Here is a 27,279-nt window from a genome sequence, read left to right on the forward strand (position 1 = left end):
AAAAGTAATTATCATGACAGGTCTCATGACTATGTATCTCATAGTCTCAAAGTCTTTTTCAGTTAGTATACAAGAAATGAATGTACTGTTTTAATCAATCAAACTAGAACTTTGGAATGCCACTGTCAGTTATGTCACAAAGATTCACTACATTTTGCCAAAGATTCAATACTTTTTGGTTTGTTTTGTTTTCCAAGACCTTCCTCAAGGCATCTCACCATCATCTGCAATTTAGGATGATGGGAACAAAGAGGCCAAGCATCAAACCATAAACACCCACAGACCAGCATTTGCATATTTTGCTAATATAGTGCAACATAATACAGATTTGAGAGAAATTGCTTGAATTAAAGTATAAATATTCAAAGACAGACTGAATCAGACAAACTATTGGTTCACCTTGTGTTTTAAATGTGTGCCTGCAGCTGTGTGAATATCCTCTTCCTACAGCATTAACCTCTTATCCTCACCTGCCCCGCAATCAATTTGTCGGCAGTTCTTTCAAAACTGCTGTTACATAGGCTGAATGGTTTAGTCTAGCCGCAGGCACTTTTTTTTTGTGTGGTTTTTTTTCTTATTTCAACCATCATTTTTTTTCTCTAAATGAATGCAAAGAAGGTGAATCCGGGACTGAAATGCGTCGCTCCCTGAGGTCAGAAGCCTCCCAGCCTCTGCCTCTCAGCACACTATACCCCGAGCTAATTAGGACTCAAATCTCTCCCACCTCTTCATTCCATATTTTATTTCCTCCTTGAAATACGTGCTTATTAATTGTTCAGCTTATCTGGTCTCTGTATTAGTGTGTGTGGGCAGTGTGTGTGTGTGTGTGTGTGTGTGTGTGTGTGTGTGTGTGTGTGTGTGTGTTGGTAACTTCAGCAACAATGACGATGCAGAGCCACACATCAAAGCCATCATAGACGCAATACGGTCGACCTTGAGCCAAAATGGCGACACGCTCCTCCCTTTCAAATGGACTATTAGGTTCACTGAACTGTGAATTTGCGGTTGACCTTATTATGATTATTGTTTCATCTGTATCGGAGATTGCATCCCTCACTGTAATAGTGTCGCTTAATTAAATTGACACAAAAAGGTTAGCGGTGAACGCGTCGGCCATGATGGAAGTCGCCCTTTTCTTCCCCGGTCGGTGTCACGGATCACCGGAGAACATGGCATCTCTCTCTTTCTCTCTCTTCTTTTCCTCTCCTCTGCTTCGCTCTGCTTTGTGTGCCGGGTCACCTCTGATGTGCTGGCTAAGCAGTAACGTCTTTATTGGATCTAAGCCGACCTCCCGGTTCACCATGGAGCCCCAGACCTGGCACGAAGAGCTGTATCAACACTTAGAGATTCCTCAACCTCCAGGCTAAAACACTACAGGGCTCTTCAAATAAACCACAAGGGTCTGTGCCAGGAATGAAAGGAGAAAAAAAAGAAAACACAAACAACAAGAATCTCTCCTTTTCAGCTTGAATGAAAGAGAGGAAGAAGAAGAAGAAGAAGAAGAGGGAAGGGGAAAGACGCTGCGAAGAAGGAGTTGAGAAGAAGCGGGAGAAGAGCGGAGAGAAGGATGAGACGGAAAACGAGTGAGACAAAAACTGGGGGGTATAAAGGAGAGGAAGCGAGGGAGGGTGGCAGAAAGTGGAGAGGAGCCTTTTGAGAGAAAGGAGTTATTCATTTGATGCCTTCATCCTGCGTTCCGGAGGCATTCAGATCGGCTCTGGTGGCTTAGCTTCGTCATTAACAGCTTTAGATTTAATTAGCCGTCATTAGGCCTCTGTTTGACTGGAGGAGCTTACAAATATTTAATCACTGTTTGGGTGATGTACCGTGTATGGTGTTTGTGTACGTGCTGAAGGAGGAATGATGCACTGGAAAGTTAGATTTTTGTCATCTTTCACAGGTTGTTTGAATACATGTGCTAGATGAAGTCTGGATGTGGTTTGTCACAGTGTGGTGTGACACTGGTGTGAGTGCTGAGCTTCAACTTCATTTATTTAAATGAACTTCTTTTGCAATCGCTCCACATGCTTTAACCGCTTTCACAGTTTGTTTGTTTTTTTAGTTGCTTTGTGTATTTCTCATTCTTGCATGTTTAACTTAAAGCTGCAGTACGGGACTTTTTGCCCCCTTCTGGAAGTGAAAGTAATTACAAAAACAATCCCCCAACATGTGCATACATTATAGGCTCCGCTTTAGCCTACTATGTGGCTACTGCTGTGGCTGTAAAATGGTGGATACATTGTTTTTAGCACCACATCCCCTGCCAAATGACTCAAACCTCATTCAAGTTAGTAGAGAGCTAAACAGAAGTTAGCCGCTCAGTACCCTTGCTATGCTCCCATAGAGCTTGCGAGGGTCATGTACCTGCAGCTTTTTGTTTCAACCAATCAAGAACACATGATTCGACCAATCAACTGTCTGAAGACTGAGATCAGTTTATTAAATGAGTCGATTCTGGTGTGTTCCTGCTTGGTTGGAATGAAAACCTGCAGACACATAAACCCTTTATGGAATAGTTTGGACATTCCTGGCCTATGAGTTTGGTCAGTGTGGGAATGTCAAACCTGACACCAGATTAAAAACTGTCTTTATTTAACAAATAAACCACTCCGTTTGATGATGAAACACTCTTTCTTCATTCCTCTCTCTCCTGGCCCCTATAGGATGTGCTTGGAGGCGAGGGACCCTTACTGTGGCTGGGACTTCAGAAAGCAGCGCTGCACCACACTGGAGGAGAGCTCCAACATGAGCCAGTGGAAGCAGAACATCACTGTGTGTCCGGTAAGAATGAGGCAGCCGCCTTCTTTATAGTAAACACCTCATCACAACTGTCCTCCCAGGGCCTCTAGAAGACTTAGGTGCTGCACTGATGTCATCATTCATGTGTCAGAGCTGTTGGCATCATCCATGACTCATAATGACTGATGTTTTGTACAAGACAGGACAGGATGTACGAGTATTGGGGTAGAGATGGAACATGAACTGGACTTAAATGGATTATATTACATTGATGCCAACTGGACTGAGTTTGGCTGAAGTGAATTGAACGCTTTGCTCTATAATCTTCTGAAAAGTCTCTCTCTATCTTGTAAGAAAAGTCTAAAAATCATAAATGCTCTGATCAGTCACTGACATCACCACTGGATGTTTGATTTCCAGCTGCGGAACCAGACCACCAACGGAGTCTTCGGAGCGTGGGCGCCGTGGCAAACCTGCAACAATGATGACGGGGCGGACGGCATGAGCTCCTGCTTGTGTCGCTCCAGGTCCTGCGACAGCCCCACCCCTCGCTGTGGAGGCAAGAACTGCCAGGGCCCCACCATCGAAGTGTCCAACTGCTCAAGGTAGGACAAACAAGAAGAATTTTCTCACTGAGGACGATAATAATAATAATAATTTTTATCATTAACACCATAATCTGATTTGTGTGGCATTTGTAGCCATATTTAATGCAATAAATCCTTGTAATATGGATTAAGTAATAGTAACAAATACGATATTACAGATGAATCGATGTGATCACTGAAAAGATGGACTGTATTTAGTAAGAAGGAGAAAATGACTCGGTTTTCTTCTTCAGTTTTATTGCAACACTATAACGAGTTGAAACCAAGGCAGTAACAAAGTCAGCCTTCTATTATTCACAGCAAATGAAAATGAAGACAGTCTGAAGATTTCATGTCTGTTCAAGATTTGAAGCACCTATTCATCTTACAACAATCTTTTATCTGGTATCTCAGTAGACTTCTTCAGCACATTCACATCGCTGCTGCCAGAGTTCTGACAAGAACCACGAGAACCGAGCACCATCACTCCTGTTCTTCAATATTCACTCCGGCATCCAGTTAGTCACGGGATAGATTTTAAACCAGCGCCGCTAGAAGGATGAGAGTGTTAACAAACTCAGTCCTTACCTACCTTACCAACACTTACCTGTTGTACTTTGAGTACTTCTCGAATTCTACTGCACACACATGGAAATAAATATTTGATGATCTTAAATAAACTGTCACAACTTTTAAATCTAAATGATATGAAATGTAACTCTTGTTTTTCTGTGTGTATGATCCATTACATTTCTGTGTCCTTTCCGGAATGTAACATTTAACCTGTCATGATATCTACTTTTGTTGGACGATATATTGTCTCAGAAATAATCACGATAAACGATATTATTGTCATTTTAAGATCATTTTATACCACTGATATAATGATAACATAATAGCAATGATAATATAATAGCAAGGTCATGTCCATATATCATAAGATAAGTCGATATATAGACATGATGATGGTGATAATTACTTATTGTGCGATAGGTCATCATAAATATGATAATACAATGGGATATACTATTGAACTTATTTATTCATAGATAAAAAGATGGTTGAGGTTAGTTAAGTATATATCCTGGTCCTGTATACAGTTGTATACAGTCTATTATTACCATGCTATGACTGAGCACATTGAGCCAGTCATTGTACAAATGAGTCAGATCAGCTGAACTCCAACATCTTTTCTTGAACTCTGAGATTGTAGCAGCGGTGTTCCCTTTGACTTTGAATAATCTACCTCAAGGGTACAATTCATGCTCTGACAGAACATGAGAAAGATCATCAGTATGAGGAACCTCATTAGAAGATGTAGGTGACACCCAGGTTCTCCTTGTGACACCTCTCAGCACCTCTGTCTGCAGGGGGAATTGGCCAATCAGTGTTACAGAGAACAAAGGCGAGACAAAGAGTTTACAGGCACCTTCATCCTGCCGGATAGCTATGCCAGATTTAATCCCTGGTGTCGAAATTGAATTGTGCTTTTGCAGAAAGTGGCAATTAAATCATGAGGAGTGCTACCCAGGATCAAAGCACATAAGCAAATGGAATGAATGTTTCCCTGTCTGAATGAGCTCCCTCTGTGAGCATTTCTGTTTCCTAGAATCAGAGCAATGATTAGACAAAGCTTAAAAATGTGTTCCTTTTCCTCCCTTTAGAATTAGACAACAACATTCGGAAGACTTATACTAAAAGCACTGGTGAATAAAAATAATTATGCAGGTCCAATGTGAAATGAATTGCTAATACTTTCCTATGTGTGTGTGTGTTGCTATAGAAATGGAGGCTGGACGCCCTGGTCGTCATGGGGACAGTGCAGCACGACCTGTGGCACAGGCTTCGAGCTGCGCCAGCGCTCCTGCAACAACCCGTCACCCCGACACGGCGGCCGCGTCTGCGTCGGGCCGAGCAGAGACGAGAGGTGAGGAAGGCCAGATGTGTCGATGAAGTAACTTTTAACCGATTCAAAATGTCTTATTGTGAAATCTGAATTATTCCAGCTGAACTCAGACCTACAGCATGACTGTGCTAAAGTTTTCAAACATGATACAAATGACATATTTAACATACATCAGTGCTACATATGCTGCAGTAGATTTGATTTAGCTTGTCCTCATTCAGCCTGATACCACAGCTGCTTCAATTCCAAGTCAAGTCTCAAGTGTGACAAATTTAACCACATAGCCATTTTCACTCTTCCAAAACTGTAATAAATGACCATTTAAAAAATGATTCATGTGATCATTACATATCTGATTTAACGTCAATGTTTGGTTAGGTTTAGGCAACTCTGTACTGCTTAAGGTAAGAGGGAAACAGTGTGGTCATGGTTAATAGAAACCATTGCTCACTATTGTAAGAAGACTGCTTGCATCAATTTTAACAAATATGAGAACACACACGCTCACAGGGAGGTTCAGAGCAGTCCATCAAAATGAAAACACGTTGCACAACTCGTCTCCAGCGCCCGATGTTTTATTCACCGAACATTATCAGCCGTCTCGCCTTGATCAGGGTGGAGGAGACTTGGTTGCAAACAGTCAGTTGGTCTCTGGTGTCCAAAGTCTGACGCTTTGTGCGCACAGGCTATCCAAACCTGCATCCAGGAGCTTTTTCAGAGAGAACATTGATTATTTGCACAGCCAAGATGAAAACATGGACTACAAGAATGCTGTTATTTTTGTTAAGGTTAGGTTAGGCTGTTGGTTTTTTTTAGGCAATTAAGCGTCAACTAAATCCAGTCAAACTCATGTTTTAATTCATCATTGTTGTGAAGTAAGTCTAATTAAAGTCACGTCAACGTCTCAACAGGTTGTGCAATGAAGGGGTTTCCTGTCCTCAGCCGATCTTCTGGTCCCCCTGGGGCTCCTGGACCAAGTGCAGCACAGAGTGCGGGGGAGGCGTCCACTCGAGGGTCCGCACCTGCGAGAATGGCAACAGCTGCCCAGGATGTGCGCTGGTAGGAGACATACACACACACACACGCACACAAATAAACACACACTCAGATGAATAAAGATAACAGAAGAACATCTGTCTCCTTACTGCCGTGATATGATCTCAAATGTAGACGTTCCACCTTAAAATCTGAAGTGTATCAGTTTAAGTTAAAATGAATGAGGTTTTTCTGTTGTTAAATTGTAGGTGTACCTGTGTTACTGTTCCATCAGTTGGTTTGTAAATAGTATCGCTTTAATAAGGGTAGATTAAAATCACTTCAGAGCAGGTGATAATGACAGCAGAGATAAATACACTCACAGTTCACTTTCTCTCTCCTGATCTTACATAGATCGGGTGCCGTCAGCCACAGTGACACTTATCACCTTTTTAGCTGTTTGTTTACCAAAATAAAATGCCTGTTAAATGTCAACCAAATCTTTGATGTCAAAACAAAATGTCATATTTCTTTTATGTGTATGTTTTTAAATGCGAAAGATGCAGGATGATTGACGGTCTCTAGGGAACGCCTGGAGTTTTTCAATGTCAATATCTGAGTATCTTCTAAGTGACAGTGCATACAGGTGTGGTTTTAATAGGAACAGTAAAGGATATAGCATTGTTTGTCATTTTACCAAGTGGCAGAGATTGCTTTAAAATGAAGCTAATTAGAAGATCAATATAAAAAATCTCAGAATTTAACGGACAGATTTCAACAACATGTTTCCTAAAGGTGATCCTGGTGACCTCCTCTAGAGCCAGTTTGTTCCTAAGAAACACTAAAATCTACAAAACAGATTGCCAGGAGACTCCATAATCTATTCTCATACGCCACTCTTGGGACAAACAGGACAAAGTTACAAATTACATTATAAAAATTAAATAATCAATGTAACTTGAACTGCTCTGCAACGTCTCCCATTCAGGAATACAAGGCCTGTAACCTGGAGGCGTGTCCCGAGGTAAAGAGGAACACACCTTGGACCCCCTGGATGCCTGTAAACGTGACGCAGGGCGGGGCCCGACAGGAGCAGAGGATGCGCTACATGTGCAGGGCTCACCTGCCCGATCCCCACGAGCTGCAGATCGGACGCAGGAAGGTGGAGACGCGCTTCTGCCCCAACGATGGCACAGCAGTCTGCGAGACTGACAGTGAGTTAACCAGCTGACTGATACAGTGATGATACGGGAGGGTAACACTGAGGTGGAAATCCACCCTAAAACTGAATTCACTTTTAAAAAATGTAGTAGTAGTTAGTAGATGTTCAAAAATCATTGGAATAATAATCATGTAAAAGTTGTTGGCAAAGTCTGAGCTGACTTTTTTTAGTGCTTCTTGTAGGAAATTTCAATAGGTTTTTGTTGTGTACTCAAGCACACATACTACACACTTACCACACACACACACACACACACACACACAGTCCTGTATGAACAGAGTGAGAAGGCAGTGGCGTGTTAAAATGTCTCCCAGTAGGAGTGTGACATGTTGAAAGTGCCCTCCTGTTAGACTTGTTAGTGACAGGGTCACAGTCCAGCACTCCCACACACACACTGACAGAGAGAGAGCCACACAGGGTCACAGTCCACCGCTCTCTACTTGTGGCTTTCTCAGGCCCCCCTCTCCTGAATCGATTACCTGTCTCCCCCTGTCAGCCTCCTGGGGGGCGGGGGCCCGCATCGACTCTGACAAACTGATGAAACACTGACAGCAAGGAAACTGCGGGTCTGTGCATAAGGGACACAGACAGAGTTAAGAGAGGACAGACAGAGAAATATGCCTGCTGCTGGCAAAGTCACACACACTCAAAGAATCTGCATGTTTCGTGTCTCTCTTTGAAATGATTTAAACTCAATCTGACTGAACCGCACATATATTCATGTATTTTTTCCACCTGCTCTTTCTCGTCTCTGTAAGCTCTCGTCGAGGAGCTCCTGAAAACGCCGGTGGTGAGAGTGGCGGGCGCCGGCTGGTCGTCATGGGAGACCTGGTCGAGCTGCTCTCAGAGCTGCGCCAAAGGTTACCGCACCCGTCGGCGGAGCTGCTCCGGACCAGAGGGGAAGAGCGCCCCGGTGGCCTGTCGAGGTTCACCTGTTGAATACCAGGACTGTAACGTCCAGGTTTGTCCTGGTGAGTAGAACACACCACAACTACTTCTACATGACTGACTGTGTTCATACAAACACAAAAGGAATTTATTGGTGTCTAATCAGTTTTATTTTTAAATTCAACAGGTCAGAATTAAGATAAGAGATTCCTTTATTAGTCCCACAGTGGGGGGATTTACAGAATTGCAGCAGCAAATGGACAGTAAAAATAGAAACAGCAACAATAGAAATGATAAAGAACAATAAATAAAAACCATATTGATTACTGTAAATGATAAAACAAAAATAATACAAATGTTTGGTTGGAAATTTGATTGTAAAAAAATCATTTTGGGCAGACCCCTGGTTTTACCTTTAATTGTTCCTCTAATGACTTTTATTGACTTGCTCAAACTTATTTGCATTTTTTTCTTTCGTCTGTATGATATGAGCTGAATTTACAGTGAAAACAGGGAGTCTGAACCTTTCTTATTTGTATTTCTATGTCTTGTATTTGCCGCCAGATGGCTTCATTACTTTAAATTGCAATGACCAATTTTTTATTTGCCCGAATTTATAGTGAAAATCTTTGTAGTGGGGACAGAAAATCTTGGTGATATTGACATTTTTCTACTCATATTTGTAACAGGAAACATGTCTGCTGGTATGTTTACATCTGATGGAAAACAAACCTGTCAAATTTTGAAGATGCGTGACAGTTTTAGTCTTCCATCATTGCTTCAGATACAATTTGACTGCAGGGAGTTTCAAGCACAGACAGCAGACAGTTTGTTATTGGCCTTTTTCTAACTCACTTTATTACTAGGGGTTTTTTTTTTAAACGAAAAGATGTGCACACAGACAGAGATAGAGACAGAGAGAAAGAGAAAGAGAAAGAGAGAGAGAGAGAGAGAGGTCAATGATGGTAGTAAAATACTGCTGAGTGGATCATTAGCTTCATTAGCTAATGGTTACCAGCAGCTGCAGCAGAGCCCTTGGACAAATGAAGTTATCTATTTCAAACTCCTCATCAAACCATAATCAGCTGACCTTCAACTGTGCTGACCGCAGACTGCTGCACTGACACACTACACTTATTACACCCACCTGACTGAGGACACACACACACACACACACACACACACACACACACACACACACACACACACACACACACAGCGGTTGGCATTGTAACAAGGCCTGCTATCCTCTTAAGAGCTCACGTTAAATATGCATGACTAGTTCCTTATGAATTAATGATTTATGATTGGTTAGCGCGACACTGATCAAGTTCCTGTAATGCATTTCAAATGTTATTTGTTAAAAAATCTACATGAAGTCTCTAGCATTTAGATTAGCAACTGAGAGATGTAACCCAACGAAGGCAGAGGAGAGGTAGCCTTGGTTACCACACCGCAAGCCTTTTCCCATGTGTGTCACGTGTACAGCTGCTCTCACAGCGCCCGTCCCAGGTAGACAAGAAGGTGAGAAGGACAAGGCCAGTGTGAAATAGTAATTGATGATGAGATTAGACAGAGGAATGGAGGCAGTATAGATTGCTGAGGAGATTGAAATGAATAGTGTTAATGTGTGTGTGCGGAGGGAGCGAGTGTATGTGTGTGTGTGTGTGTGTGTGTGTGTGTGTGTGAGACAGACACTGGCGGTCATTGAGTCAGTCAGTAAGTCACAGTTAGCCTTAGAGTTCATTTATAACTTCCATCAACTCTTACTTCCAACCTAAAAAACCAGCCCTTTAGGTTAGGTTTGTTTCTAAAATCTCACTTAATGCCATGATGTCAAATTGACATGGCTGTCCTTCCTTATTATAGACAACATTACTTTGACATTAAAGCTAAGCCAGGTGTTGAAGAGGACATGGGATGGCAACCATGTCTTATAAGGCAGAGAGCTGAAACGGTGAGGTTGTGGAACCGTCTTATTCAGCTGCCAGTGGAACAATTGACTATATTGACAATATTTTCTCTTTCTGACATGAATCATATTTACAGGAATCATTTGCAGTGTAATACAAATATAGTCAAAAATGATATAATGACTTATACGTAACAGGAGGTGGACATTGATAAGAAACCAAAGCTTAGAAATGACATTCAAAGATGATTACTATACAGAGGTTTTTGTGTGCTCAGTAAAGATTTGGCACTTTACTGCTGGCAATTGAGACAGGCAGATATAAAGGTGTGCCTGAATAACAACATGTATCTTGGTGTTGTTGAGGATGATCTAATCCTGATTTACTTTGGTTGTCTGAAGGTGATATATTGAATTGGCTCTTTAAGATGGAGATTTTTCTGGTTTAGTAACATTTATAGGAGAGGCTTGGCTGCTAAGACAGATGACTCAGAGGACATTTCTGCCATGTGGATTAAATGTTTTGCTCTGGTCTCCTTGAGAATTTGTGAACCTGTATATTATGATTTACCACGTAGCCATCCTGGTTGTTACTGGTTGGTGTCTTGTAAGCTCATATGGGCTGGGAACCTGACAATAAACCAATCAATCAATCAACTACAAGAGTGGATTTTAAGTCTTTGCTCCAAGTTGAGACTAAGCTAAGTCTTAAGTATTGACAAAGTCAGTCTCAGTTCAAGTCTCAAGTCATCAAACTCAGTGATGAGTCAGTTACAGGTCATTCAATTAAAGTCAAAGTCCACAAAATTCAAATGTCAAGTCTTCATTATTGTGGCTCAAGCATAGCTAAAGTCTGCAGCTTTAGTAATAAATTGGCTTCATCCAATTCACATTACAGTTTCTAGTGTCTCTGAGCCAAGCAAACACATGGAGGTCAGGAGTGGAACTTTTCCCACTTTTGACTTCATGTATTTCAAAACACGAGTGAACACAGCAAAGTCAGAGTCAGCAGTCTCAGGAGAACAGACAGCAGACAGTAAAGTCAAAAGAACAGTGTGTCAGTCAGGTAGTCAGTGAGTCGTTCAGTAATTCACTGAGTTAGACACTAAGCCAGTCAGCCAGGTAAACAGCCAGTTAGTCAGAGTTAAGTGGTCACAGCCTGCTTCACTCTCAGTGTCACACTAATCCACTCAGCTAATGGAGTTTTCTACAGCGCTGTGACGTTACCTGGCAACGGCGCTCCTCTCCGTCAGTCAGAGGGGCGTCATTCAGTCAGGCGGCCAGTCAATTTGTCAGTCACACCGTTCTGATTAGATCGGATGAAATATTAACGGTGCCCACGGGAGAAGACTGCATCAACGCACAGAGCAAGACAGGACACAGCAAAGACAAAGTAAAGATATAAGAGTCACACATCCACTGTCATTTATTACAACAACATAAAAAGAAGGAAAAACATATGAAATCTTGCATGTATGTAGCAACAGCAGAGCCCAGCAAGTCAAAACATGAATGGAAACGTGTATAAAATGAAATATATTACATTTTAGAGCTGAAAATGTTCTCGGTGAACAAACAGAATGTGCTTATCGTTTGTAGAGTTGAATTATGTTTCACTATTATGAACTTGAGTTTTACTGTATGTTAAAGCTTAGCTACATAGCCTATATTATACATCCCTACTGTGCCCTTGAGACCACAAACACAAAAAGAAACTGGCAAGAAGTCAAAGTCAAGTCTCGAGTCTTTGAAAGTGTTTTTATCATTCCTGCTCAAAGTCTCAACTCCTTTGGGGAAAGTGTACAAGTCAAGATGCACGGCTGAATCTGAACATTCAAATAACATCGACTGTGTTTTTTTTAGTCAGCTGCAACTCAGTCCATTGATATCATTTAAAAAAAAGACTTAAAACATGACCTGTGAAGTGAAAGAAAAAAAAGGATTCAAGCACATCTCTGATTAGATGAGATCAGCACCTCAAACTGAATCTGTCCAAGACTGAGCTTCTTATTTACAAGTCTGGGTTCATCATGTCATTCCCATCCAAGTCTGCAAATAGTCTCAGGGTTATACTAGATGACCAGCTGTGGATCTACATGACCTTTACTCATCACCAGATCAAAAAGACGACAAGAATGAACAAAGACATCATATAAAAGCAAGTCTGTAGAAATGAGTGTTAAGAAGTGATCTTACGGATTCTGCAAGCCTTATTTCCTCAGGCAGGTCATTCCAAAGCTGAAGGGCCCTGATGGCAAAAGCACCGTCACCTTTTGGAATTCAGCCTCAACTTTGGAAGAGCCAGAAGGGCCCCACCTGAGGATCTAAGGCTGCAGGCCTGCTCACACAGGGTCAACATTTCTGTTTAATAGCTTGGAGCCAGTCCCAGACAAGCTTTTAAAGTGATCAGTAAAATCTTAAAATCAATTCTAAGAAACAGAGAGTCTGTGGGATTGAATCTGACTTCCTGCATTTCTACATACATTCAGGGACCATGGTAACCAAAACAAACTATTTCCCTTGCCTGCCAACATTAATTATTGTAACATAAGCAATACAATATTGATGTTGGCTCAGTCAAAATGAGCCCCTTAACATCAACAGGTCTAGACAGAAGATATGATTATCCTGAGCTACAATACTGAATATTTCTAATCAACCGACTCACATTTCCTCTCTTTCTTTTCATCCCCTCTGTAAAGAAACACATAAAATTGAACTGCTGCTGTTGGCCTTTCATTTTTTATGAACTGCCGCTCGCTGAATCACTGAACATTTTTTCAAGTGTGCATGCATGGAACACGTCCATGTCCACAGATGCCGAAAATGTACTATAAAACCGTGTCTGCTACTCATCCGTGGCAATTTTTTGGAGCATATCAGGGTCTTAAAATCAGCTGGCCAATCTAACAGCTGGCCAAACAGTCGTGTATTAAGCTTGATTATTGTGGTTGAAATAATAATAATAAACAGATTTTGAAAGTGGGGGTGACACAAATGGGATTATGAAAGGACGGAATGTGGAAATTACGCAAGATCGGGAGGATTCAGCCAGTGTACTTGCCTGAGCATGCTGTGCTACTCCCAGTCCAAGTGTTGGTCAACTACAATCTGGACTACTAAAACTCACTTCTGGTGTTCAACCAACCTAAACAAGCTCATGTCACACTTCGTTTTTCGTCTCCTGGCTCCTGGTGGCTCCTCACATCAAGTTTAAAGTTTTGATTTGCCTTCAAGAGAACCAATGGCGTCTTCCTCAGCGCTCTCTCTTTCGTTGCTCTTGTACCTGGTCAGCTACTTGGGAGTTGGTACCACACCTCCTCTTCAGTCACTGTCGTCTAACACTTGCCTTGCTCGTAAGTCACTTTGGATAGAAACGTCTGCCGAATGACTAAACGTTAATCTTTAGGGAGTTGAACTTTAAGCAAGTCGGAGCAGTAAATTCACAGTCAAGTCTCCTTATTTTGTGAATCAAGTCAACAGCTCTTTAAACTACATTAAGAGTGACTTAAGTTCAATAATAAAAAATGAAGAAATAACATAAAATGGACGGAATGTGAAATTAGGGGATAATTAACTACTAAAAGAAGCTTAACCCAACGAGCTAAATAAAGGAAGAAGTTTGTGTCTTTAGAAGGTGTACAGAGTGATATCTTTTAGGAAGTTTGTTGTTTCTTGGCATCCCTGATTAGATGCTTGTGGTTCTGATTGTGCTTTTCCAACTGAGCCAAAGTAATAAATCCTGATAAAGAGTCTGCCACTGAAAAGAACATTACGCTTGAAACGGGAGTCAAGATAGTTTGGATTAGTGTGCAAAAGCAGTATGTAATATATATGTGTGTGTCTGTGTGTGTGTGTGTGTGTATGTGTGTGTGTGTGTGTGTGTGTGTGTGTGTGTGTGTGTGTGTGTGTTACAGTGAAAGGCTCGTGGTCCTGCTGGTCGCCCTGGTCTCAGTGCTCGGCTGGATGCGGCGGCGGTCTCTACCAACGCACACGCTCCTGTAACAGCCCCGCGCCCGCCAACGGAGGTGATATCTGTATAGGACTACACACTGAAGAGGCCCTGTGCAACACACACACTTGTGATGGTAAGGCCACACTTTAAAAATAAATCAAATCGAACTATAATGAATATAACTCGTGACCCCCACTGCTCCAGGTCCTTTTTCCTCACGTCTGGAGGCCGGCGGTCGTCTCCCACACCATATTCTCTCCGTGTCATCTCCTTCGCTGAAATTGCTCCTTTCATCTCTTCCTAATGAATAAAGCAGGACTTAGATGTATATGAAAAGGTAAACAGAGTCGTGCTGTGAAAACAACCCGTCCTCCCACCGTGTCATTTCCCGCTGCGCTTGCTGGAGCTCCGGGCGCCATGGCAACCTCTCTGGAAAGTTTATACAGAGATCAACCTGCGTGGTTTTAATGAATATATGGAAATCTTACTTAGTGTGTCTGCACGTTTTAATGCTGAATGTTTATTGATACTAAAAGGCAAACTAGAAATAACACAGTATTATTGGTCTGTACAACGATCTATTAACACAACAATTGCACTTTTTGTATTACTGCAAAGCCTGATAACATTAAAAAATCACTTTAGCTGCAATATAACACTGCAAGACATCATTCTCACAGTTTGCTTTTCTTAACTTTATTTAGGCTGATGCATTTTTATGGCCTTGTTCCAGGCATATGTCAAATTTCAAGGCAAAACAAAAAAGAGTGTTTGGTGGATTATTCAGAGTAACTGGGACTTTTTTTTTTTAAATGGAAAGACGTATATAGTCCTGTCATGATAATTACTTTTATTGGACGATATATTGTCTCAGAAATAATCGCGATAAACAATATTATTGTCATTTGAAGATCATTTTATACCACTGATATAATGATAATATAATAGTAGAATAATGTAATGGGGGCGGTGGGTGGGATTGGAGAGTGGGTGCTACACTTGTGTAAAAACTGCCATTAAAGATAAGTCCATATATAGACATCATGATGTTGATAATTATTGTACGATAAGTCGATAACGGAATTATTTTGACAGGCCTAGATTTGCAGTGTAATTTTTCCACACTGTGAGTACCAGACGGTATCTTTACAAATGAATCAAACACAATCAGCCTGTCAAGACACCACTAGAATTAATATACATCTAATACAGCATGGTTTTTAGTTGAACTGATCCTTTAATAATAAGATAAAAAAAGGTGAATTTATAGAAAAAGACTATAGCACAAAAAGTAAAGTCAAACAAAGAAAGGTGCTTTTGACAAAGTTGGCTTAGGGTAAAATTAGATTTTTTTTTTTCTGGTTTGGAGTTTGGCCTTGCCTGCCCCCAAAAGTCTCACACCATGTGATGATGAGATGTGAGATGTATAACAAACGGCCCTCCGTGTTGTCCCCTCCGCCCCCTTCCAACTCTCATTCTGCTCCCACAAGGACACTGAAATATTTATGAGAGATCTGCGTGCTAATCCAGGAGAGAGAAAAAAAAGGATTCCAGCATCAGAACTCATAATAAGCTTTTCAGCCTGACTTTGAATAGAGCCACAGTTTAATATCAAACAGCCTTTTTTTTTTTTCCATTTCGGTTCCACGACGTGATTTTTAATCTTGATTCATTTTGAGCGGGAAAACAATAATGACCTGCACAAATATTCATCGTCGGTGATGTTCATGTACAAAGTTTGTGCATCTGTGTATACACTGTGTGGTGCTTTGTAGTGCGGACCATTTGTGCCTAAATGTAATTGTTGTTTCCTCTTAACTGTCGATTCCCTCAGCTGCTTTTCACTTTGAATTAGCCCAACTGTCCTTCACAGGAGAGTAGTGCTCACAGTCAGCCTCTCTTCTAATTACAGACAAAGAAAGGTAAATGGCTTTCTGTCTCTCTTTTTTCCCCCTCCCTTGTCTTAAGATGCTAATCAGCCTCCTTTATCAGGTAAATGCTTTCTTGTTTGAGTTGGACTAACATGTCCACGTTATTGCCTGCGCCAGTACACCGTCTGCTAACGTCTCTGGCCCCGATCCATCTCCTCTACCCCCGTTCATTTATCGACAGGCACCAAACATCAGTCATCTATCGGGGGGGGGGTCTTCGCCTCGGCCGCCGCCCTCTCTCTACATGCGTAATTAGTGGCAAGCTGCCTGTCAGTCATCGAGATATTTGATGCCCCTGTCTCAGGTCATTTGATTAAAGTCTCCTAGCAGTAATGGAGGACAGCAGGAAAGGAGCGTCGGAGCGGAATACTAACGAGCCGCCTCGGGCCCGACGCCGCTCCTCCCGCCTCTACATTGCAATCACGCAGGTCGTCCGGGTGACAAAAATAAATGGGAATAAATGAAGCAATTAAAACGGGCTGTGGTGACGCGCGGTTATTAAACATGTTTGAGGTGTTATGTGTGTCTGCTTAGATGGGTGCACGGCGAGGAGGGAGCAGATGGTGGAGACGGAGCAGCCTGACGGTGAGCTCCACAATGATAGGAAAGGTAAAAGAAACAACAGTTTTTTAAAAAAAGAGGTCCGTCCTCTGCCTCTACTCAGACCCCCCGCTCTCTCTGTGCCAAAACTGCACACTTGAGAGCACCCTGAATAACAAACCGGCCTTTTTCAACAAGCCTTTTCATTGGGGTTAGCATGCGCTGCCTCCACGCCGGTGCTTTTTTCAATACAGGGTGAAAGAGTGCAGCAAGTGCACGGTTCAAAGGGAGGGGCAGAGAGTTTGGGGAGTTTTCTTTCCTCTTGGGTAGGAGCCTTTGTTTACCGCTCGCTCGCTCGCTGTGGGGAAACGGCACTAAAGCTTGGCTTAGGAGACAAAAATCTCCGCTATGCACTAAACAAACTCTCCACGGGTTTACTCTTCCAATCCTGTTTACATCACAAACACTTCTTTTTGTTTTTTTCCCCTGGTGCATTGGGGCTGTTTGGCTGGCCCAGGAGGGTCGTAGGCCGCTGGTGGTGACAGCTTGGGTGGGCGCGACGGTTTCCAAAGCCCTCGGGGTTGTCTGGGTTTGTGTTGATTTGAGTTTTTTTTTTCTTCTTCTTCTTCTGTGTTTAGGTGGCTGGATGGCTTGGTCACTGTGGTCAGCCTGTGATGATTCAGGCATGCAGATGAGGAGCCGGGTGTGCGGGGCTCAGGGCAGCAGCCCCTGTATGGGGAACAGCACTCAGCGCAGAGACTGCAATGAAATACCTGGTGAGTCAGTGAAAAGGTCAGCTGCTGGAGCACAACACAATGACAGAAGGATAACTCAATAAATAATTAAATACATAAAGAAAGAAAGAAAAATTGATTTTGGTCATAAAAAACGACATAATTAAATGAAGGTCTTGTAAATTTCTTTTCTACAGTTAATATAAAATAATATTAGGCCTAATATAAAAAGTTAATATAAAAACATTTATTCAGGCTACTTCTGTATTTCTACATTTATTCATTAATGGGTTTCTACATTGATTTATTTCTGTTTCTACATTTATTCATTTATTAGAGTATTTCTGTGTCCATATGTTAATGAGGGGGGCGGTCCTAACCTCAGGATAAAGCCAGATTGGTTACAGGCTCCATTACTCATTGGTCATTGGCTTGACCGCGGAAAATTCTGACGGACACTAATATGTGTCTTCATTTATGATTCACTGTCAGCATTTTTAAACGTGCGTGGAGCTGCTGTCTTTTCTCACAGATACTGAGAGCTCTTCTTTCCTTTTTGGTTGGTACGTTTATTATTGTCATCTGCTAATCTGTTTAGCCAGCTAGCTAACTAACTGTAGCCTACTGTAAAAGTCTCTCCCCTACTGTTTATACATTAGATTTTTTTAGTTTGCCAGACTGTATTCAATAAGTATGTAACCTACATATCATATAGATAAAATCCTAAGTGTTTGTAATGAACATATAAAGTAGACAGACAATGATGAAGCAGGTGTTCAGTGTGAGGGACAATCATTATGTAACTTCAGTTTATCATGATGTGACAATAATAAAGAGATTTAAAGGAGGAGAGTTAGTTATCGTTTGTATTTCAGTGGTCACATATACTTACTTTGAGCTCAAGCTGATCCATATACACATAAGTTACACATGATTGTATATACAGTACAGAAGCAGCCTGTCTCACAGCCACAGTACAGTGGACCCTCTACTGTTTTAATCCATTCTGTACATTGTATTAAAGTACCGGTTACCTGAGCAGACCTTCCTCTCTTCTTTTCCTCACTATCAATATGAAAGGTTGACCTCATATTACACATCTAAGTGTCTGAATGTAATGTACAGTAACAACATTAAAGCAATACAATACAAGGTCAGATTATTGATACATTTTTGGTAGATGTGGACACACAGCATCAGATAGTTTTCAGTACAGTTGCAAATAATTTATGTTCAGTTTTGCAACCATGTTTACTTCAAACTGTGCTCATGAGGGGGAGGGGGGGGGCACATCAGAATGATTTAGAATACATTTTTTTATTTTACAAGAGGTGAAAGATTACTCCTGGATGCTTGTGTCTGAAACAGCTCAACAAGATGACACACCAATGACTTCTGCTGGCCGAGGCGGCTAACTTCCAGTTTAACCTTCCAGCTAACTTGAATGGAGATAAAAGTGATTCAGTCACTCCTCTAGACTTTTGAAATGTCAGCAAATCATTTCATGACACTAAGAAAAATTGTCCGCTCTCTTTCACAATGTAAGTCTATGAGAAAAAAGTCTTTCTGGGTCCAATATCATCACATAATGTCGTAATCGCAGTTTGGCCGCTATGTCAAATTGGCTTCAAGGGCCGGTGCTCTTTTCCTGTCGGTTTTGCCTTGGTTGACTCACATCCTGTAATTACAAGGACCACCCACTCAATTCACATGCTGACACAGAAATACAGAAATAAAGAATTGTAGAAACAGAAATATCTTAAGTTAATGTATAAAAATGTAGAAATACATTCAAAACAATGTAATGATGTCCTTTGTCTTTGCCAAAATGTATTATTTATTATGCTTATGTCATTGTTTTGTGCTCTACGTGCTCTGAAATATGTAGAATTATTGCCCAGCTCCACAATCAACTAATCAATTTACTGATTGGCCGTTCAGGTTCAGGATCGGCCAATCAGGTTCAGCTCTCCTTTAGTCCTTCAGTCTTCACAAGCAGCATCATTCCAAACCGTCAGCTTGTGACATCGTCTACTGAGCACCACACCCATTCAGCTTCATCACAGTTCACCCTCCTCATCATCCTCATTCACAAACATGTCCGCACCGACAGTATAGCTCTAAACTCATCCGCCTCTGTTAATAAACCATAATTAAGTCCATGTGAATCCAACAAGTAAAGCGATTGGCCCCGTTGGCCTCTGCGTGCCTCGTTATGCCGATGACGATCTCACAAAGTTTCTCCTCAAATGATTTTTTTTCGTGGCCCCGCCGGCACAGGCTCAGTCCACACTCAGAATGCCTAATGAATCCAGACCAAGGCGATTAATATTAATGGCTTGTCACAACACCAAATCACTTCTAATTTTATTGCAAATTTCAATGAGGCGATGGAGGGATTTGTTAAGGTCACTAGCGGAGGGGGGGAGGGGGCGGAGGCGGGATGTGAGGAAGCTGAAAAATTAGGCCAAAAAAAATGAATCGGGAGATGCGGCACTGCAATTAAAAGTGCTCACACACGCATCAACCCTTCCTGCTCCCTTCTTCTTCTTTACCCTCTCAGATGTGCAGGAGGGGGAGGGGGAGGGGGTTGGTGGAGGTGAAAGGGGATAGGACGTGTCATAGCTGCAAATTATCATCCTCCTGTCAAACGCTACTAACCGCAACTGCAGAGGCTCAAATCGAAAGTTTTGGAATTCACCGACGCCAAAAAAAACCTTTTCCCCACAGAGTAGTTGCGCAACATTTAAATGACATTTCAATTTCTCATTCACTGTTCTTTTTTGGGTTTTTGTTTCTGCATGTGTCAACTCCCCTGATGTTACAGTCGGTGGTTGTGTTCTGAAGGCTCTTTTTCTCAGAGGGCAGTGTGTGTGTGTGTGCGTGTGCATGCGTGTGTATGTGTGTGAACGTGTGCATGTGTGTGTCCTGACCCTGTGTTCCTCTCCTCTCTGCAGTCATTCTCCCTGCATCTGGCTTTGATAAGGACCAGCACTGTGGAGGTAAGTGGATTAACAGCAGCCTTCTCTTTGTCTCCGTGTGCATGTTTAGACTCCTTTTTTTCTTTTTTTTTGTTGCCCCTGTATGTTCCCACAGACGTCCGTCCATGATGTGTGTTTTCATGCATTATATGTGCATTTTCATGTCTATAGTGTACTCTACCAGCCAATGATTCAAAGAGGTGGAGACATTATGTACACTGTGATGTACCTGGAGCAGACTATTGTGGATTATTGCACAGACAAGAGAGACACACATTCAATACCACCGCTCTCTCTGTGTTGAGAAATGGCCGACTCCCAGCAGCACTGAACATGATTGAAATATCTGCTGTCTTGAATAAAAAACACTGAATTTGTCGGCGGCTGCAGAAAAGCAATAGTACAAAAAAAAAGTGGAATTCTGTCACAATCATTATGTCGACTACACTTTTCAACAACAATACTGATAGAAAATATAAAACCGAAGCACATATTCCTGTCCTTGAGAACACAATCAAAACAAGACAGAGGCCAGATTGCTCCGATTTTCGTTGACAAAAAGACAGACAAGACCTTTGCAGATTTTAAACCAGCTTTGTATCATTATAGTCTGCATAGTATACGTAAATGAACAATGTTTAACTTCCCTTCCGTGATGCCTGCACCAGCTCTCTGCTCATATGGCGGCAAATGTCCACTGAGTATAGTCAAAGGCGGATTTCCCAAAACACTCCATCTTCCATGTTATACTAACAACAGGGAAAGGAAGACACTAAAATATCATACTACTACTACTTTAAAATATCATATATATATGTGGAAGAAGACTACTTTCATGATATGAGGCTGAATATAGAGCTGTGGAATGAGATGTAACAGAGTGTGGAGGAGGGAGCGACCATCAGAGCTACAGTATGTTACAGCAGCAGAGTAGCTTTAAAGCAGCGACTGTCAGACAGAGTGGAGACATACTGAAAACGGCGGAATTCAACAAACTTTGTGATGCTTTTGCGAACCTGACTTAGTTTTCTGACAGAATATTACATCAGATTTTAACGCACACTGCGACTGTTACCTGTAAGTTAACTTATGTGGCTGCATCCAGCTAGAGCACGATCCAGTCTGGCTACTCATCGTCAAAGTCAGGTATAAGAAACAGCGTTGAGAGCCCTGGCCTGTGTGCAACCGTGCAGCTCTCGCTAAGTTTGCAATGATCGACATAAGTGACTCCAGCGCTGCTTGTTTTATTATCCTTGCACATTGGCACGATGAGGAAAAACATTTTGTAACTGAAAATAAGTCTCAGTAAAGAGATATAAAGCTGCTCAGGCTTTGCTAAACAGCATATTAACATAGAATCAGTCTGAATGCAGCAATGCAGTATGAGGAATCTATAGTCTTTTCTTCGTTTTCTCAAGTCATAGAGCACACATTTCAGAAATAATTGCACATTTTTACTACATAAGAAATCATCATATTCACAGCGGTGATTTTTCTTTTTAAATCATACAAGAATTGTTAGACCCTCTAAAGCTTTGGAGTTTTGTCTCTGAAATAGTCTCTGTAATTTAATGCTCCAGTCCATCACAGGAAGAGAAAAAAGGTATTTTTTAATTTAACAAGCTTTCATTGCTTCCTCAAACAGCCCCAGACTACATTTCATGAGCTCAGTTCAGTCAGACGGGTCAACAAATTGACTATTCACAGTAAAAAGAGGGTCTACAGTCATATTGGCAGAAAGGGTTCTGCTCTTTGAAGGAGCTCACAAAGAATCTGAGAAGAAACGACAATTCTGTTTGAGGAACAAACGCATACACGACCATTAAATCCCAGTTCAGTGAACTATGCCAAAATCCTAGAGTACGGGGGGGGCGGGGGGGGGGCTAGTCGTGAGAAATACAGGTTATATTGGCCAAGCTGTACACCTGTATGAGTATGATTGGATGGTATTAGCAAACAACTGATGAAGAAGCCAGATATGATGAAAGATGAGTGAAGCTTTTGATACTAATGTGTGACTTCAGTGCTGAACTAACGCTATACATGGGGTTTCTTAAAGGAGCAGTGTGTAAGACTTAGTGGCCTCTAGTGGTGAGGCTGCAAATTGTAACCAACTGAAGTTTTATTTTCAGGTGATTATACACATAAAAACAATTAAAACACTAAATTCTACACACTGCACCTTTAACCCTTACATACTGTTCAGGTCAAATTTGACCTATTTTGACATTTGAAAGCAATTAAAAAAACACAAATGACATATTTTAAGACTGAAATTTTATGATTTCTTTTTTAATGAACGGAATGTAAGGGTTCATTTTAGAATAAATTTAAGTTAAGAAATCGTCCCTTCAATAAAGAATCAGGCATGCAAAGTACTAATCATCTATTAGCTCATGTTGTGTATAAAGTGTAGCTGCTGAAGATGGGAGAAATAAGCCTAAATTGGAAGCAAACCCTAGTGTTGGTGTGGTTTTATGGTATCCATCTTTAAGCAAGAGATGTCATTAAATAATCTGTAATACTGTATACTGAGCCTTTAATAACACTCTATGTATCACCTTCCCTTCCCCAGCATTCACCTCCATCCACCTGATCGCCACCGGTGTTTCCTGTTTCCTCGGGGCGGGCCTGCTCTCCTTCCTGATCTACGTGTACTGCCAACGCTTCCACAAGCCCTCGCAGGAGTCGGCCGTCATCCACCCCACCACCCCCAACCACCTCAACTACAAGGGTAACACCACACCAAAGAACGAGAAGTACACGCCCATGGAGTTCAAGGTACCGCGACTCTGAAGGTCTTCTCACTTTGTCCAGATAAAGTGAATACAAATGGAAATAAAAAGCGCCGTTTACTCGGCATTACTCGCACACACAAACACACACAGACACACATGCACGATGCAAATGTTGACGATCCAAGGGCAACGAACGTGATTCATGTTTTATTTAGAGGCTTTATTCATGCATTTATCTCAATAGAGCGCTAACCACGGAAGATGAATCACTGCTCATTTTTATTCCTCCTTGCTCTTATACAGAACCTATAGACTTTTTCCGGAGCCTTTTCTACCTGCCCACGAACCCCCTCCTTATTAATGGGCCCCATTAGTTTTCTAAAGCATTAGCGAGGCCCCCGACCTCCCGCAGCCATCAGTCTACTGTGCATTCACATTTACAGCAAGTCAAGAAACTATTTTCACCAGAGGTTCACAGAGTTTTACTGCAATTTTCTTTCCTATTCTCTGCTACTTTTATTGTTTTGATCTCTAACTGATTGTTGATTAGTTTCAAACTCTGGGAGATTATTATTGATTTTTCTGTCTCAGTAAAGTCCTTTTTTTTAAGGAATGCTTGTGCTAAACAGCTATAGATAAATGAACTTGAGACCTTCACCATCATAATCTCATTATTTTGTCCATATAGACTTCAACCATTTCCCCTAACTTGTTTATTTCCCCAAATTCAACTTGCAACTCTTGAATAGAACTTCTCTTTAGGTGAAAAATTGTGCAGTGACTCATTTCAACCTCTTTAGAAATTGTACCTTGAAATTCAGGACAGGTCTCCCTCCCCCTTGTCTCTCTCTCTCTCTCTCCCCTCTCTCTCTCTCTCCAAATCATCCCACAGCTGCTCAGATTATTAAAATGAAATTACAAACCCGTATTTTTAACGCCTCTTTCAGACACTCAGTACACTCGCCAATCAGGAGACGACATCACATTTCCCGTTGACGCTAATCCATCAGCCCTAACGCCGTCGTCGCATCTTGAATCCCAATGTGGTTCCTTTTTGTAAAACTGGATCTGATGTCACACATCAACCAGCTGCTAAAAAGCAGAAGATATTCATCAAAATGATCGTGTGTCAGACGCTGCACAGTCTACCTGCTGCTGTGTTTCCTCAACATTTTACTTTCATGAGTCATTATTCAGAGTTTGCTTCATAACGAGCGTCTGATGGCTCTTATTAACTCTTATCATTCATGTTAAGGTTTGATCAAAAAATCCCCACAATGCAATGCAAACAAAAACTCAGCTTTTGCCACAACACTTGTAAATAACTGTGTTGGCCAAGGGGCTACAGTGTTTTATAGAATAGAATAGAATACAACTTTATTTTCACGATGGTTGAAGATTGTCTTTGGCTCGCCAATAACAGACATACAGTATACAGAAATTACATCCACACCATAGAATCCATAACATTACATACAATCATTCTTTAAATACTTAAAATACATAAATACATAAAATATGTAAGGTGTAACAGTTATCTATAGTTATACTATATATATATATATATATATATATATATATATGCATACTCTGTATTAAAACAGCCTAAACATCTCAGTGGCTCCACAGATAGAAAACCAAGAACACTACAGGCCTGTTGTGCATTTAGGATAAAATTCCTTCCAACCACCTGTATAAGAGTTGGAAAAACACCAATTATAATATATTATTATATATACATACATATATATATTTGACAGCTATAAACAGCTTAAATCATTGGGGTCAAACTTATTTTAGTTGAAGGGTCACATGCAGCCCAATTTGACCTCAAGTGAGCCGGACCAGTAAAACCATTACATGATAACCTACAAATAATATATAAGATATATATTATAACTTTACTATAATAAACCATGTATTTACAAAACAGAGGAACAGCCTGAGGTGTCTTAAGAAAAATGAGTGCAGTTTGAACAATATTAGTTTTTTCACATTTCCTCTTCTCACATGTATCACCTGCCCTTTTTATCCCAGGTTATTTCTGTCTAGATATGACCTTCCATCTAAACCCCCAATCTCTGCCAGCAAGGATTCACCGTAACCTTTCCTGACCCCCCCCCCCACCGACCATGTCTGACATCCTACCAAAGCACAGCAGAAACAATGGCGACCAACCACAGTGACCCGTCTGTGTTTGTGATGCCGTCATCCTCCAGACACTCTCTCACTGTGTTACTGTTGTTGCTGCATGAACGCGGCGCTGACAGCCGCCGCGGTGCTGAGAGCCTGAACTCATTAGCTTTAATGACCAGCAGGAGCAAACCCGACTGTGCAGGATGTGCAGCTGATGTCACCGCGTACCTCTACACCACTTGTTTATCCAGCATCTCTCTCTCTCTCTCTCTCTCTCTCTTTCTCTCTCTCTCTCTCTCTCGCTCGCTCTCTCTCTCTCTCTCTCTCTCTCCCTCTCTCTCTCCTCTGGGTCAATTTATGACACCCAGCGTTTCACCGTGCATTTCAGCGACTCTAACCTGATTATCTTCCTGCCTCTCCGTCCCCAGAGCTGTTCAGATGGATTACATTAGTCTAATGCTTCCTCTGGAAAGTGTTTCACCTTATGTTCAGCTTTTAGCAGAGACTCAGCAATTGCATTAGAATAAAATGCGGGTTTTTAAGTCTTGTTTTTATTTAAGAGAGCTGCAGCGAATTCCTGCCGCCTCATATATTAGTGTATTGAGTACGGCTGACATGAACAAAATTAAATTTGTTAAATTGGTTTGCTTTGGTTATGAATATACTTACAGTGCACAAGCTGTAACCTCGAATATAGTGGAGGAATTTAATTCACCTGTGGGAAGGAATTACTCTCATATTATGTGTGTTGCTCATATTATGTGGTATTATGTGTCCGATCACCTCACTTCTGTCTATAATTGATTTAACAAATCGTATTTTCAATAAACAAACATGTCAAAAATCTCATAGGGTGCCGTTTCCTATCAAAATCAACTGGTGTCAGATTTTCCCTAGGAACGGGGGTGTGTAAATAAAAAGAAAGAATAACGTGTGATTTTGTAATCATGTGCATGTTCTCTGCTTGGTCTCCAGACACTGAACAAGAACAACCTGCTTCCAGACGAAAGATCCAACTTCTACCCGACTCCGCTCCAGCAGACCAACGTGTACACCACCACCTACTACCCCACCGCGCTGGGCAAATACGACTACCAGCCCAACTCCTCGCCGTCGCCATGCAGGACCTATAACAACAGCAACAACAGCTGAGACACGCCCACCCCCCCCCCCCCCCTCCTCAACCGCACAACCGGCTCTCCAAACCCCTCCCCCCAAACGAATCCCACGTCACCCACACCCCCGTTCCTCCCCCTCCTGATGCCACGGTGACTTAACTGAACCAACGCGAAAACCGAAGAGTTTTCTCAGAGCTCGGCTCCGTTCCTCTCGCTCGCCCACCCCACCCCACCCCACCCCACCCCACCCCCCCACCCCTACTCTCTCTCTCCCTCGGCACCAACGGTTTCTTCCACATGGTTGGGTTTGTGTTTTCAAGAGCATTTCTGGAACTTTCCATCAGGAGACGAGGCTTTTTTTTTTTTTTGCAACAATGCCCGCGTCCTGTAGCAGTCAGGGACTTATGCAACCAAGCTGGGGAGTGGGGGGGGGGGGGGTTATTATAAGGGGGCCTGACTGGATCCAACAGCATCATGATGGGGATTCAGTGGAAAACTCTCCTATGATTGTTACAGCCCGAACACTTCAACGCAGGTGTCGAGTGGGAAACGTAGTCTCATTTCTTTGGATGTGGGTCACATTTTAAACATCTCTCCGTTACAAAAAACCCCACATCCTCACTCCCTCAACGACAAAAAAGCAGAGAGAGAACAAACGGCGCTTTATCGTCACGCCCTCGCCCAACGGTAAAAGCCAGAGAACGACAACAAAAGAGAAAACTCAATGAAGTCGGCGATGAAATAAATTACAGATGGATATCAGCTGGGGTTGGTTCAGGACGGATGCACGCCCCACATTGTTGATACTTCACGTGAAGGGAAGAGATAAGAAGGTCGGAGTCAATGCAGATTTTGGTTGGCAGCGTGGAGGAGTGATAACACTACACATCAGCCTGAGAGTGAGAGAGGAATATTCT

General features: G+C 41.8%; 1 protein-coding gene across 1 annotated transcript in view; it reads left to right on the forward strand.

Moving 5' to 3' along the window:
• Positions 1–26,453, forward strand: part of sema5ba (sema domain, seven thrombospondin repeats (type 1 and type 1-like), transmembrane domain (TM) and short cytoplasmic domain, (semaphorin) 5Ba) — a 108,109-nt gene extending 81,656 nt beyond the window's left edge. The window contains exons 11-21 of the mRNA XM_062431491.1: positions 2,664–2,781; positions 3,160–3,344; positions 5,110–5,253; positions 6,144–6,291; positions 7,196–7,421; positions 8,188–8,400; positions 14,147–14,317; positions 17,294–17,431; positions 20,347–20,391; positions 22,946–23,151; positions 26,220–26,453. Of these exons, the coding sequence (XP_062287475.1) occupies positions 2,664–2,781; positions 3,160–3,344; positions 5,110–5,253; positions 6,144–6,291; positions 7,196–7,421; positions 8,188–8,400; positions 14,147–14,317; positions 17,294–17,431; positions 20,347–20,391; positions 22,946–23,151; positions 26,220–26,396 (1,771 nt within the window). The 3' untranslated portion in view covers positions 26,397–26,453. The remainder of the gene's footprint in view (positions 1–2,663; positions 2,782–3,159; positions 3,345–5,109; positions 5,254–6,143; positions 6,292–7,195; positions 7,422–8,187; positions 8,401–14,146; positions 14,318–17,293; positions 17,432–20,346; positions 20,392–22,945; positions 23,152–26,219) is intronic.
• The last annotated feature ends 826 nt before the right edge of the window (positions 26,454–27,279 follow it).

Source organism: Scomber scombrus, chromosome 13, assembly GCF_963691925.1.
Source record: "Scomber scombrus chromosome 13, fScoSco1.1, whole genome shotgun sequence".
NCBI classification, from domain to species: Eukaryota; Metazoa; Chordata; class Actinopteri; order Scombriformes; family Scombridae; genus Scomber; species Scomber scombrus.